General features: G+C 43.0%; 1 protein-coding gene across 3 annotated transcripts in view; it reads right to left on the reverse strand.

Moving 5' to 3' along the window:
• The window catches only part of ZC3H12C (zinc finger CCCH-type containing 12C), a 76074-nt gene extending 62418 nt beyond the window's left edge, over positions 1 to 13656 (reverse strand). The window contains exon 1 of one of the 3 annotated variants that reach the window (XM_046016106.1): positions 13457 to 13656. In XM_046016106.1, coding sequence (XP_045872062.1) covers positions 13457 to 13480 — 24 coding nt within the window. In that variant the 5' untranslated portion in view covers positions 13481 to 13656. Of the gene's footprint in view, positions 1 to 12761; positions 13038 to 13250; positions 13318 to 13456 lie in introns of those variants that run through there. The other 2 variants (XM_046016107.1, XM_046016108.1) reach the window with 2 other exon arrangements.
• Between the last annotated feature and the right edge of the window lie 575 nt (positions 13657 to 14231).

The raw sequence follows: 14231 nt of genomic DNA on the forward strand, positions 1-14231 counted from the left end.
GCCCAGCCGCCCAGGCCAGCTCTGAAACCTCCTACCTCCACCCGAGCCACAGCCTGTGACATCACCTCTTAGGAGCCGATTCCTAGTGTTTCTTCAAAATCATGCTTTAAACATGCTCCCTGTGCTCTGAATCTAGTCTCTGCCTAAGGACAGAAAATCGCGGTGATCTGGGGACAGGGTGCGGCTTCAGACGTTAGCTGTCCCTTGCCCCCTGCAGACATCCTCTTTCCGAAGGGGAGGGCGTGCAGATGTGGGGCCCGACGGGCGGCTGGCTCTTCAATGCCACCGCAAGACCCCCAAGAACTCGGAGCAGTCGGGAGCTCACCCGGGAATTACAAAGGCAGTCATCTGAAGCACTCTGTTCTCCTCAGAAACGGGTCATTTGTTAATTTCTCACAGGAACCACTCGAAGTGCCACCATTCAAGAGTGTGCAGTAATGTCTATGAGTCGACTCTTCCTCTTGGCCAGTTTATTCATCCCACCCATAAATAGGTCGGCAAAGAACAGTCCATTTTTATTTCCAAAGCTTCACGATCTTGAGGGAGACGGTAGGGAGGACTCAGATGCTCCCTGTCACATCTTCTGCTGGTGAAAAGCACGGCGAGGACCACGGGGAAACCAGGGCCACTGGCCCGACCCCGACCCAGGACGTCCCGACACGTGCAGAGGAGGGGAACACACCTGGCCCGAGGTCTGCAGATCCGGGAGCCAAGGGGCCCCATTGAAGGAACTTGAATACATCTGCAACAAACTGCGAGATCAGCTTATTTTGAAAGTTAACACCATCCTATCTTCACACAAAGATGACGGAAAGCCCTGACGATCCAAAGCGTTAGATTTACTTCTGTCATTCACTGGCTTGTAATGATGCTGATGGCATCAAACCCTGGGGTTTACATGCATTTAAGCAACAACAGTGATAATAAAAATGACCCTTATCTCAAGTACTCAGAGTAATTCACCACAGGCGGCCTGACTTCAAAGCTGAGATACAGGCAAACATTTGCACTGGAACAATGCTTTCGAGGCAGAGTAAAAACCAAAACCTAGAGAATGGAAATATACTCTGGCCATGATACACAGAGAGGAGATAGCAGCAGATAGCCAAAAACAAATTTTAAAAACCAATTATCTAAATTGAACTTCTCTTCCAAAGAACTGTATAGTTAAAGAAAAATAAGAAGTAAAATTATAAGCTAGGGGATGTGGCCAAACTGATACTCAAGGAAAAATTAATCGTACAACTGTATTTAAGAGAAAACAAGAAATCAAGGAATTAAAGATTTAAATTGGAAAGGTTAAAATGAGCAGGCAAACCAAATAAAGGTGAACAAAGGAATAAAATTTAAAGCAGAAATAAATAAACGAGGAAGCAAGAAGGAAAAAGCAGAGCCGGTTAATAAAATGGAGCTGGTTCTGAATGTACGAATGAATGACGAATGTCCTAAACTGTGACTAAGAGGTGGGGAGTTCTGCATATACCTCACAAGGCAAAAGTAAAGTTCAATGAAATGGAAAGGATTCTCCTCATAAATCTTCATGCCAATAAATTAGGAATCCATAATGAAAGCAGACCTAAGAAAAGGTTACAAGTGTTAACACTGTGGAAGAAAGAACACTCAGTGATTTATATCCTCTATTCCATTCCTGAGAAAGGATGCTCTACCTATAGTTTCTATGGGTGTGTTAGAGCAAAACCTCAAAGCATCCAGCTTCGCTTCGATTATTTTACGGCACTGGAAAACATGGGACAATGTCAGTGGTTTAAGAGGCTAGCATAATTCTGTTTGATGAAACCTAACAAAGATGGCTTTGTTAACCAAATATATGCCTAATCTTACTTATACTATCCACAGAAGCTCTACAAATAAGAAAGGTAAATTACACAGCATATTTACATTGTAATGATACACATTAACAGATGGATTTTATTCCATAATAATAGATATTTCTAATATTGAACAACCTTTTTTTTTTTTTTTAAGATTTTATTTATTTGAGAGAGAGAGAGAGACAGCCAATGAGTGGGGGCCCAGAGGAAAGGGAGAGGGAGAAGCAGACTCCCTACTGAGCAGGCAGCCCGATGTGAGGCTCGATCCTGGATCCTGAGATCGTGACCTGACTTGAAGGCAGACGATTAACCAACTGAGCCACTCAGGTGCCTCTGAACAACCCTGTTCATATACATAGTATGTATCGATGAAAGGCTCATGCACTGGATTGCTTATGGAAGAGCAAAGAGGGACCTGAGCAGTCAAGAACTTCTAGATTTTTGGTTTGAACAGCTGAGAAGAAGGAAGTAACACTTAATGAAGTGAAGAAGTCTTAGAAAGAAAGATTTGGAAGGATAAAAACTGTTTTAGACAATTTTCATTTCAGATACCAATAGCTATACAAATGGAGCCGTCTCAAGACAGCTGCATAAAAGAGAGAGATAACCATACACCAGTGGTAGTCACTGGCAAGATGATGGCATTTTAAAATACAATAATGGATGGATGGAAGACTGTAGAAAAAAGGAGAGACTCCAGGACCAAAATTTCAGTAACCCAATGATAGAAGAGTCTACCTAAATCTGTGAATACCATATTTTCATCTGGCACGTATTACCATACTTGGTCATCTTTTTAGACATGCTAAATTAGAACTTCAGTACGAAATCTTTTTAATAAAAACCTCATGACCTGAGAAGGTGGTTTTCCTGCTAACCACTGAAAACTTCGGGTATAGTAGCACTGTTTTTTGGGGGAATTTGCAAATTATTTGAATTTTATTTTATTTTTTTGAGGGGAAGTAGTTTTCAAACACTGCTCTAAAAAATGCCTAAGAGGCTGAATATAGAGAACACTGGGACCCCGATCCCAAAATTTCATTTGAATAAAAGGTTCTATTCCAGGGGCAAAAACTGTTTCATTTACTTTTATTAATATATTTTTAAAGATTTTATTTATTTATTTGACAGAGAGAGATCACAAGTAGGCAGAGAGGCAGGCAGAGAGAGAGAGAGAGAGGAGGAAGAAGGCTCCCCGCCAAGCAGAGTGTCCAATGCAGGACTTGATCCCAGAACCCTGACATCATGACCTGAGCTGAAGGCAGAGGCTTAACCCACTGAGGCACCCAGGCGCCCCTACTTCTATTAATATTTTACAAATATGATGTAACAGTGGACATACTGAAAAGAGTAGGTCTTGAACTATCACTGAGACAAGGACAGAATCACTAAGTACACTGAAAGCAGCAATGTTTCAGCCTTGCTGAAATTTAAGAGTTGTTTAAACTGAATGAGCATTCAATTAAAAAGGAAGAGAATATAAATTAAAAACTGAAAGAAGTATTTTTGAAGATGTGCCTAAAAGATACTTGAGATTTAAAATTTTAAGGGAATCCTCCCATAAGATATAAATCTATTTTCAAGTTTCTCACATTTAACTTTGTAGTTATTTTCAGGAACGTGTGTGTGCATGCACATGCGCACATATGGGGCAGCTATGTATGAAAACAATAGCCAATGACATTCAAAGAGTGAAATACCAGAGAGGAAGTTCCATTAAAATCAGACATTAAGCCCAAATGCCTACTATTAATCAACACTGTTCTCTAGCTTCAACCAATGCAATAAGAAAAAAAAGTATAACCGAAATATTGAAAAAAATGCATTATTACATCACCATCATACATTTTAAAAATCAAAGGCTCAGCTGAAAAGGTGTTGGAACTAAGTCCTACATTCAACAGAGCATAAAAGAGGAAGGTAGTTAGACGGTTACTTAAAAGTGAGTGACTTTTCTTTACACCAGCTGTAAAATTTGGCTATACCAGATTACAAAATATAATATGGAAATCTCATTCATCATAAATAATGGTAGTTCACGTCTCTCAAGGACTTATGCGTCAATACACATCACCTGCTAATCTCCACACCATATTAGATGATAGCACCACGATTCCAGGCACTACTATCGCAATCTTACAGAAAAAGAAACTGAGGCTTAGGGGAATTATAAGAAAACTGTCCAAGATTATGTAGCCAGTTAAGTGTCAGAAAAGGAACTCGGACTTAGTCTGACTCTACAGAATGAGCTTCTTAGCACTGTTAAGCCCATTCTTGTCTATCAAATTAACAAAGCGAGGCTGCGTGGGGAAACGGTGACAGGTTCAAAGAATGGACTCATTTCTGCAGTGTCAATAAGAATATAAATTGGGGAGCCTGGGTGGCTCAGTGGATTAAAGCCTCTGCCTTCGGCTCAGGTCCTGATCCCGGGGTCCTGGGATCGAGCCCCGAAGCAGGCTCCCTGCTCTCTTTCTCTCTGACTGCCTCTCTGCCTACTGGTGATTTCTCTCTGTCAAATAAGTAAATAAAATCTTTAAAATATATATATAAATATATATTTATAATATATATATATAAATTGGTCTAACTTTTCTAGAAAGCAATTTTCAAGATCATATGTAGGAACTTGTTAAAAATAGAATCAATGTGTAAAATCATCAATATACATGGACATTTATCACACTGTTGTTTTTAACAACAAAGAAGACTGGTTACACTCTAGTCAACGATATGAACTTCATTAAACTGCAGTGGTTAAATACGAAGAATACCATGCAGCCAATTAAAAATAAGCATTTAAAAGGATAGTTAATGACACAGGAAAACATACTAACTGAAGAGAAATAACCAAAACTACAGACGCACACACATTTTCTAAAGGATGTGTTTGTATTGACTAGAAGATTTTAAAAATGAAAACACTGATACCAAAGCTATCTCAAGGTGAGAATTACAGATGATTTTCAGTATCATTTTAGATATTTTTCAGATTCTAAGAATGAGATAAAGTGAATGTGTTAAGTAAACTCAAAATTTAATTTTAAAAGATAAGATGAAGTAGTCAAAATAATAGAAATGTAGTTTAGAAAACATTTCCCCTATTTAAAACTGTTTCTTCCCATGCATGATACTGCCAATTTTAACATACTTTTATGCCCCTGACGTTTATGTTGCTTAAGGTACTTTTCTATCTTAGCAACAGCAGAAATAATACCTACTTTATAAATAGATAATTTACTGCACATTTTAAGCCTTATACTATGCTAGTCATGTAAAATTACAGCAAAATTCCAGAAAGTATCTAATACAGAAGATCACCATCCCAGTGAGGCAATTAACACAAATGACAACTCGAAGGTAAGACCAAAAAATGTCTAAGTCGACAACAAGGAGAAAGGCTCAGCGACACGGGAAACTAGCTCCCTGTAAGTACACAATAAAAATGAGCTGTAAAGTAAAAGCCAAGATCCGAACCAGACTAAGTCACAGAATAAGGATAAAAATAAGCCCACATAATTTTGAATAGTAAATGAGTACAGATGACTAAGAACAAAGAACAAAAACTAATTTTAGCTTCACCCTAAAAAACATGAAGTAATAGATTTCAAAGCCCTTTGGAAAAAATCTAAAATATAAACGAACATATTAAAAGCAGTAACAGTAAACTTGATCTCATAGGATTTTTAGATCTGGTAATCCCAATTACTCAGGACACGATCTAGAGCGTCTGAAAAACTGGACAGAAAAACGAAACAGACAAAGTCTCTGTCCAATCAAATCAGTGGATACTGCTAAATCATTTTATAATAACACCCAGTGCCTCCCACGTGCCAGGCACTTCTATGCTCATTATCTCGATTCCGTAGAAACAACTCTGCAAAGTACACAGTGTTTGATGGATGAGAAGTCAAAGAGAAGCTGAGGCTTGCCTAAGGTCACAGGCAGGCAAGGGCAGAGCGGAGGTGTGGATCCACATCTACCTGCTTGCAGAGGTCCTGCCCGCCCTCCCTGTGCAGCCTCATCTCTCGGTTCCCCAACCGAGACCATCTGAACATCCTAAAGGCTGTCAGTCACTGCCTAGACACTTTTATTTTAGGCATAATATGAGCCGTTGTCTTTCAGTTTCGCAAGGCACAGCAGCTTGGAAGGGAATGACAACATCAGCAAGGAACAGCTAACACCAAGGAGAAAAGACCAAAAAGTCACTGATCTAAATCAATAGAAGTCATTAGGTCCTGCTGCCCCTCTCATCTTTAAAAAAAAAAAAAAAAGTATCGTTACTTAGTTTAAGATAAACCAGAAACTGATAACCTTGGCCAAATTAGTTAACATCTCTAGGCATCAGTTCCATCACGTGGAAGACAGCAAACAACAGTATAAATCATATAGAATTGTGGCGAAACCAGATCAGATACTATAAATAAAGTGCTTAATACTGTGCCTGACATAGTTAGTGCCCAACAAATGTTAGCTATTATTATATTTCACAATCAGTTGAAATTATAAGCTGCATATTATTCAAAGGTAGAAATATATAAAAATTCACATACAAAATTTTCCATTTAAAATGGTTAAAATGAGGTGCCTGGCTGGCTCAGTAGGTATAGCCTGTGACTCTTAATGTCAGGGTTGTGAGTTCAAGCCCTGTGTCAGGCATGGAGCCTACTTAAAACAAAAACAAAGAGAAACAAAGAAAAAAATAGTCTAAGTGTTTTGCTCTTGAAAGACTTTAACAAGAGCCATATGTACCCCGGCGTTCATAGCAGCAACGGCCACAATCGTCAAACTGCGGAAGGAGCCAAGATGCCCTTCAACAGACGAATGGATAAAGATGTGGTCCATAAGGCGCCTGGGTGGTTCAGTAGGTTAAGCCGCTGCCTTCGGCTCAGGTCATGATCTCAGGGTCCTGGGATCGAGTCCCGCATCGGGCTCTCTGCTCGGCAGGGAGCCTGCTTCCCTCTCACTCTCTCTGCCTGCCTCTCTGCCTACTTATGATCTCTCTCTGTCAAATAATAAATAAAATCTAAGAAAAAAAAAAAAAAAGATGTGGTCCATATACAAAATGGAATATTACACAGCCATCAGAAAGGATGAATACCCAACTTTTGTAGCAACATGGATGGGACTGGAAGAGATTATGCTGAGTGAAATAAGTCAAGCAGAAAGAGTCAATTATCATATGGTTTCACTTACTTGTAGAGCATAAGGAATAACACGGAGGACATTGGGAGAAGGAAAGGAAAAGTGAATTGAGGGACATTAGAGGGGGACATGAAGCATGAGAGACTGTAGACTCTGAGAAACAAACTGGAGGGTTTTGCAGGGGGGGTGTTGGGTGAACCTGGTAGCCGGTATTGTGGAGGGCACAGATTGCATGGAGCACTGGGTGTGGTGCATAAACAATGAATCTCGGAACACTGAAAAAATAAAATTAAAAAAAAGACTTTAAAAATAAATGTTCTAGAAAATTCACTTCTATAAGGGTAGGCAAGGTTAATTATATTCTTAGGAGGTAAATGTGTATGGCCCCTCAAGAAATCACCTCATATATTCTAAGGCACCTGGGTGGCTTAGTCCATTAAGCGTGGGCTTTCGGCTAAGGTCATGATCCCGGGGTCTTGGATTGAGCCCTGCATTGGGCTCCCGGCTCAGCGGGGAGCCTGCTTCTCCTTCTCCCACTCCCATTCCCCCTGCATGTGCTCTCTCTCCCTCTCACTCTGTCAAAATATATAAAATCTTAAAAAAAAAAAAAAAAAGAGAGAAATCACATCCTACATTCTAGGTAATCTTTTAAAAGTCTGGGTACCAATTGCGTTATTTGCTCAGAATTAATTACTGTGACCCTCTCTTAGCCATCTACAGGCTTTGTTCATCCTACCCTATCAGCAGGTTCATTTTAAGTATGAAAAACACATTCATGAAGTGTCTACTATGTGCCAAGTGTTGTACAACGTCTGGGATATAACAATATAGACCATCAAGTCTCTGCCTTCAGGAAGCCTAAAACAAGATTAAAAAAAAAAAACATCCTAGGCATAGTAAAGGTACTCTTACCAACATTTTGTATTACCAGTAAATTGTTATGACAAATCTATGCTCTAGGCAGTATCTTCTGTTTTACAGACGGAGAGCAGAGACACAGAAGGTAGAAAATAAAGAAGAAAACAGTTCACCACCACCATATAGTCAAGGCTGAGGGAGGAAATATATTGTATTTTGAAAACAGAAGGGAGTAAGCAAATAATTTTGCCTGAAGCTGGGAGACTATGAAACACTTGTGATTTTACTTAAAAACCCAAGTAAAAATTCTGTAAAGTATACCTATGGGAATAAAAAATAGGAGAGTATTTGTCCAAATATTTACATTAGTTATTTCTGGGTAAGGAGATTCCAGGTGGCTTTCATTTTCTGTTTGCTTTTCTGAATCAACTTGTACTACTTTAACAATTTAAATTATAAGTAGAAAAAAAAGGAGTATTAAAATTAGGTATTAATATTCATCTAACAAACTGTCAGAAATTTAAAAAATCAACAGTACATTCAAAGTGGGATGAAATTAGCTCCTGCTCTTTACTAATAAGTGTACATATCTATACGGCTTTTCTGGAAGGCTTTTTGGCCATCAAAAATCTTAAAGCTTATTCTCTTTGATCATGACGTCCATGAATCCTCAGAACACAGATGAAGAAAACATTTTTTTTTCTTACTGGGATATTCAACTAATGTATTATGATGTTAAATATTGGGGGAGGAACCCAGATGTCTACCTGAAATAGAATAATGTTTATATAAAGTGACATGTTCTCAGGAAGAAAATGTTAAAAAAAATTAAAAATAAAGAAAAAAATGTTTCAAAGATTTGAGAACGAGAGGGCACAAGCAGGAAGAGGGGCAGAGGGAGAGACTCCTCAAGCAGGCTCCCTGTTGAGTGCAGACCCGGACCCACGGCTTGATCTCAGGACCGTGAGATCACAATCTGAACTGAAATAAAAAATTGGACACTCCACCGACTGGGCCACCCAGGTGTCACGCCCTGAAATATTTTTAATATCATGAGAAAATCCTTAGGGATAGAAAGGGGGGATACAAGGCTCTATAAACAGTAACATTCTAATTATACAAGAAAAAGATCTATCTTTTTATGCACACACTCCCATGAAGGAGGCGGCGGTAGGCATTACACGCATTAATTCATGTGTGGCACCCAGAACAATGACTGGCACAATTAAATGTTATCTACTGTTACCAATCTTAAAAGTTCAAGAGTAAACTAAGTGAGGCCTGAGCTGAGGCCTTCACTATGGGATGTGGGCCAGGCAAAAGGTAAAGCGCAATAGGAGAAAATGTCCCAAGCAAACAGGACAACCTTGGGATTTTCTACATTTCCCCTATCCACCCTCAGGGATTTGATAATTATCGTAAAGGCAGAACACTTTTTATCTTCAGACATGGGCTTGTGGGCTAGTTCCCGGAGCGTTAAGAATTACTATTAGTGTTGTGACACAGAACCATGTAAACTATCCTTTATGGGGGATTATCTTCTATTGCAAGCAAGTGAAATAATCCTTTGCCAATGTATAGAAAAATCAAAGAGGGAAACCCATCAAAATGTTGTTATCTTGGGGTTACGGGGATTTTAAAAATTGTTTACATTTCTCTTCATTTTCTAAGTTCTCCACAATTAAGTACATTACATTACTGCATTCAGAGATAAGTGCTGGAAAAATCACTAAAAACCACTACTCATAAAAAAACCTTTGAGGTTTCCACCCAAAAAAAAAATAATAATAAATAAATAAATAAATAAAATAAAATGCTCTCTTTGGTGGAACTACACTGCTGTTTAACATATGCCATACCAGACCAAAACTGCCTTTGGGCTTATCTTTTAAGGACCTAAGCAACCTGCTGGAAAGACAAGGTCCTTGCCTTCAAACAATTTGGCCACACAGGATTTCATGCTGTCCTGTCACTGGAGTACTTTATAGAGAAAAGGTTGACATACCTCTCTTATCTTCCAGACCCATCATGCTAATTATCATGTGTCTCTTAATTTTCAAACGCTGTGTGTCAACATGCGTACACACAAGGACACACGTTTCGGTAGAAACTGAATCACAGGGCAGCAGACCTGCCCAAGGGGTAAGGGCATGGTTTTTAAAGTCAGATAGCATAGGTTCAAACTCCCTTCTGCAACTTTCTGGATGTGGAACTTAAAGTTACTCAAACTCTTGTGTCTGGGCTTCCTCATCTACAGAACGAGGATAATAAAAGCAGTGCCTAAGCATGCTGCCTGCGATCTCAGTGCCCAGCACAGAATAGCTATCATTGTGTCAGCTATAAAAACTGAAGCAAAGACAGGGAACTGATGACCTCCATATTACAGATTTGAAAATCATCTTTACGCCATCAAGTATCAAAATTACTATGTGCCAGACAGGGTGTACTTTTCACATGCTATCTCATTTAAATAGCTCAAGAATCCTATAAAGTTTTCTTTTTCGAGCTCCTGGAGACATATTCTGGGATGAAACTGTACAAAAATCACATTCTCGATTCACTTCTCTGAACTGCCACTACTGAAACAGCAGCGATAATTATAACATTTTTTTGGTGAATCTTAAAATCCCAGCTTTGTGAAATCATGAGATTTTCTAGGTTGTAGGTCCATAGGGACGGTCAGCTCTTAAAAACACAAGTTTCTGTTTTTGTTTTCTCACCGTTTGGCAGATTTGAGATCAGACCCCAGAATCTCAGTATTTTTAACTTGGTTTTACTTCGGTTTGGATTTAATCCATGTTGGTGATGCCCTGACCTTCTCACTTAATATGTCTCCTTCCAAGAAAAATTATACCCTGAAACCATCTTTGCCACTCCAATCCCTCACTACACCTATCACCTACTTAATGTTCCAGACACACTGGCCCACCCACTCCCTGCTTTCCTTGACTCACAGCATTATTCACTTGGAAATGACTCCCGTCCGGCTTGCATCTTACCTTCAGACCTGGCATGCAGCCTTCCCTACTACAGTCCCCGCATTTCTTATTCTTTGCTTGTCTCACTTAGTATATTTCATCCAGCCTTATGTTCTATCTGTTCATAATCTCCCTTCTTTTAGAGGTTAGGGGCCTTATGCAGCACCTAGATCAATACTAAATTAATTACCTGCTGAAGGAATAAAAGTGTCAAGTGAGCAGCAACAGGAGATTACTTGACAATCCCCCATTCTAACTAAAAAGATAAAAAAAGGTCTCCTACTTATTATCTTATATTCGTTTCTTTAAAACTGCTATCAAATCAGCATGAGAAAATTCTTCCAAATTCATCTACAAAAATGATGAAAAGCCCAAAAAGAGTATAAAAAGATATAAAAGGGCACAGAAATGGTACGAAGGGTTATAAAATGAGGGCAACACTTTTATATCTGTTACAGTAATTAAAATTAATGTAAAAAAAGTAATGTAAAAAATCCAGTCTGCTAGAATGAAAACAAGGTAATCCAGTTGTAGAATGAGGAAAATAATTTAAAAACAGAATTTCCATGAAGCACCTAAAGTCCAATTTGGCAAATGTGATCCATGAAAATAGCTCTAGGGAAGCCAGTGACAGAAAATAGGATGTTTTTATTAGTCTTGTAATTAAAACAAGTATGTAGTAAAAGGAAGTGACTAATAAAAACTCCCATCAGCATACAAACATTCCAAGTTTCTGTTTCCTATTCTCCAATATTTTCCTTTATAATAAAACTAGTTTCATTAGACGTTCGTTATCAAATGCCGTTTAAAAAATACTGGCCTTTTTGTTGTTTTGTTAAAAAGTTCATTTCACTTCGCTTGTAACGTTTCAGTACTTCAGCGATGACCAGATAGACGCTTGAGGTAGAATTGAAACGTACTTTGAAAGTAAAACCCATCCTTAAACTAAAAATACTCAACCATCTTGAATTATAGATACACGGTTACTAGATCATTCTGATATTTAAGAGTACTTTCAAATAGACAGGTTTGGGTAACTTAAAATAAGAATGCCAAATCAGAAGAAAACACGTGAATAGAGGTAAGACGGTAAAATAATTTTACAAACATTTGGTGAATCTATGTTTATAATCAAACACTGGATGACACCAATTAAAGAAACTGCTATTAAAATTCATTTACATATGATTAAATAAATGGGAGTCATATCTTCTACAACCTCAACAGATTAAATACACACACCCACACCCACACACAGATTAATTATATACATATATGTAGTACGCTCTATTGCTGACTTCTTGTGGTTCCTGGAAAAGCCCAAGAAGCGTTTGAGACATAGCCACTGCTCTCCCTTTACGATACGCTCTAGAAAAACTAAACACGGAAACGAGTAAAGAATTGATGAACTTTACCAAATTTCTAAATATACCAGCTCCAAGCGTCTCTAACTATTCGAAGATAATTTTAAAAAAAAAAAAATCTGAATCAATAAGCGCCTCACCGGCCTGGGGATACTCCAACACAGTCTTGCAACCAATAGGAAAACTTTCCCTAAATCTGGATTCGTATTTCATCTCTTTATCACCAAACACAGAGCACAGACCAGCATTGTTAACGGTTACCCAAATGGCAAGCCTCCCAGTCAGAGTAATCAGGACTTGGAAGCGAAGGCTGTTTCCGAAGGGCTTTGAGGGGTGAAGGGGCAGACAGTTTGGGGAAGGAGAGCGGGGGTCGCTTCTCCAAGTTCGATCCCGAACACGTCCGTGCGGGGGGTTGAACATGGGCAGCAGCAGCCCATCTACCGCGAACGCGAGGTGACACGGGAGTGCGCGCGAGGCTGCGGGGTGAGGGGCGCGGGAGGGACGGGGACGCCGAAGGGCTTTCCGCCGGGGTCGGAATGAAAGGCTAATGGCTGGGGCCGGATCCCAGGTGCGGGAGGACGCCTCACCCCGCGAGCGCGCGGCGCCCGGAGCCGCAGGAGCAGCGCTGCGGGTCCGTTTCCGTGCGGAGCGCCCGGGCTCGCCTCCATCTTCCGCGGCCGTGCCCCGGGGCGGGCGGGAGTGGACCGCTGCCCTAGGCCGCGGGGCCCGGGTCGCCGGCCTCCCCTAGCCCGAGAGCCCGGCGAGGACGGCTCTGCCCGCGGCCACGGCGAGCCGGGCTCTCCGCTCGGCCCCACCCGAGCCCCGGGTGCCGCGGGCGCTCGGGCCCCCCCCTTCGACCTCCGGGGGAGGAGGGACCCCCCCCGACCCGCCCGGGGCCTGGAGCTCGCCCAGCGCCTCCGCTCGGGTCCGCCGGCCTCTCAGCCCGGCGCTCGGGCGCGGCCTCCCGGCCCCGCCGCCCTCCCCCTCCTCCCGCGGCTCCCTCAGGGCGCCCCCCCCACCCCGCTCCGCGGCCGCGGCCAGCCTCCCTCCCAGCCCCCGCCGCCCGAGAGACAAACCTGGGGGCCGCTACCCGGCATGGCCGACCCCGCGAGGAAGCGGCGAGCGGCCGCAGCGACAGCGGCCAGCCCGGCCCTCCCCGCGCGGCGCCGCGCCCGCCCGCGCGCCCTCCCTCCCTGCGGGCCGCGGCCCCGGCGCCCCCTCCCCCGGCTTGCACAACTCGCGCCCCGGCCGCGCGCGCACACGGAATTGTTGCTCAACCTACTTGCGGTCTCCTCTGAGCGGCCATCACAACATGCCCTGGAAGCCGGCGGCCCCGGGGCCCTGCGGCGGGCGGCCGTCTCTCGCCTCCGCCCTGGGCCGCCGCGGCCGCCGCTAGGGCGCGGGGCGAGCGGGAGGCTCCCCCATGCCTGCCCGCCCGCCCGCCGCGGCCTCGGCTCGCCCGCCGCGACAGCGAACCCGGCTCTCCCGCCTGCCGCCTCGCTCCTCGGCCGCCCGCCCGCCCGCAGCCGCAGCCGCAGCCGCTGCGCCGCTTCCTCCTCCCCTTCCCTCTTTCCCTTCTCCTCCTTCGCCTCCTCTGGAGCCGAGGTTGGCAAACCAGCACCTGCTGCTGGAGATCACCGAGAACTGAAACAGGAAACCCCGAGCCAAGGGGAAAACCCGGGAGGCGTGGAGAGGGGTGAGGGGAGCCGCTGGAACCTGTCGGGCTCCACCGCGGCTCTCGTGCCTCCTCCCCTCGCACCCCTTCCCCGGCCCGGCCCGGGGCGGGGAGGGGGGGGTCCCCGGCCTCCGGTCCCGGCTCCCCCAGCCCCGTCCAGGAGGGCGCCTCTCCGCTCGGCAACACCTCGTCCTCCCAGCAAGAACGGCGGACCATTCCCCGGCCAGTCTAGGGAACCGAGAAGGTGCCTACTTAGGGCGAGTTTCCCGCGCCTGTTTGCTTGTTATCCACATTGTGTAGTGAGGAAAAAACCACACCCGCATTAGCAAGACCAATAAGGCAACTTACACGAATGAAGCTGTTGGGATTTCACCCAGGGGAA

Source organism: Meles meles, chromosome 8 (genome assembly GCF_922984935.1).
Source record: "Meles meles chromosome 8, mMelMel3.1 paternal haplotype, whole genome shotgun sequence".
Classification (NCBI taxonomy): domain Eukaryota; kingdom Metazoa; phylum Chordata; class Mammalia; order Carnivora; family Mustelidae; genus Meles; species Meles meles.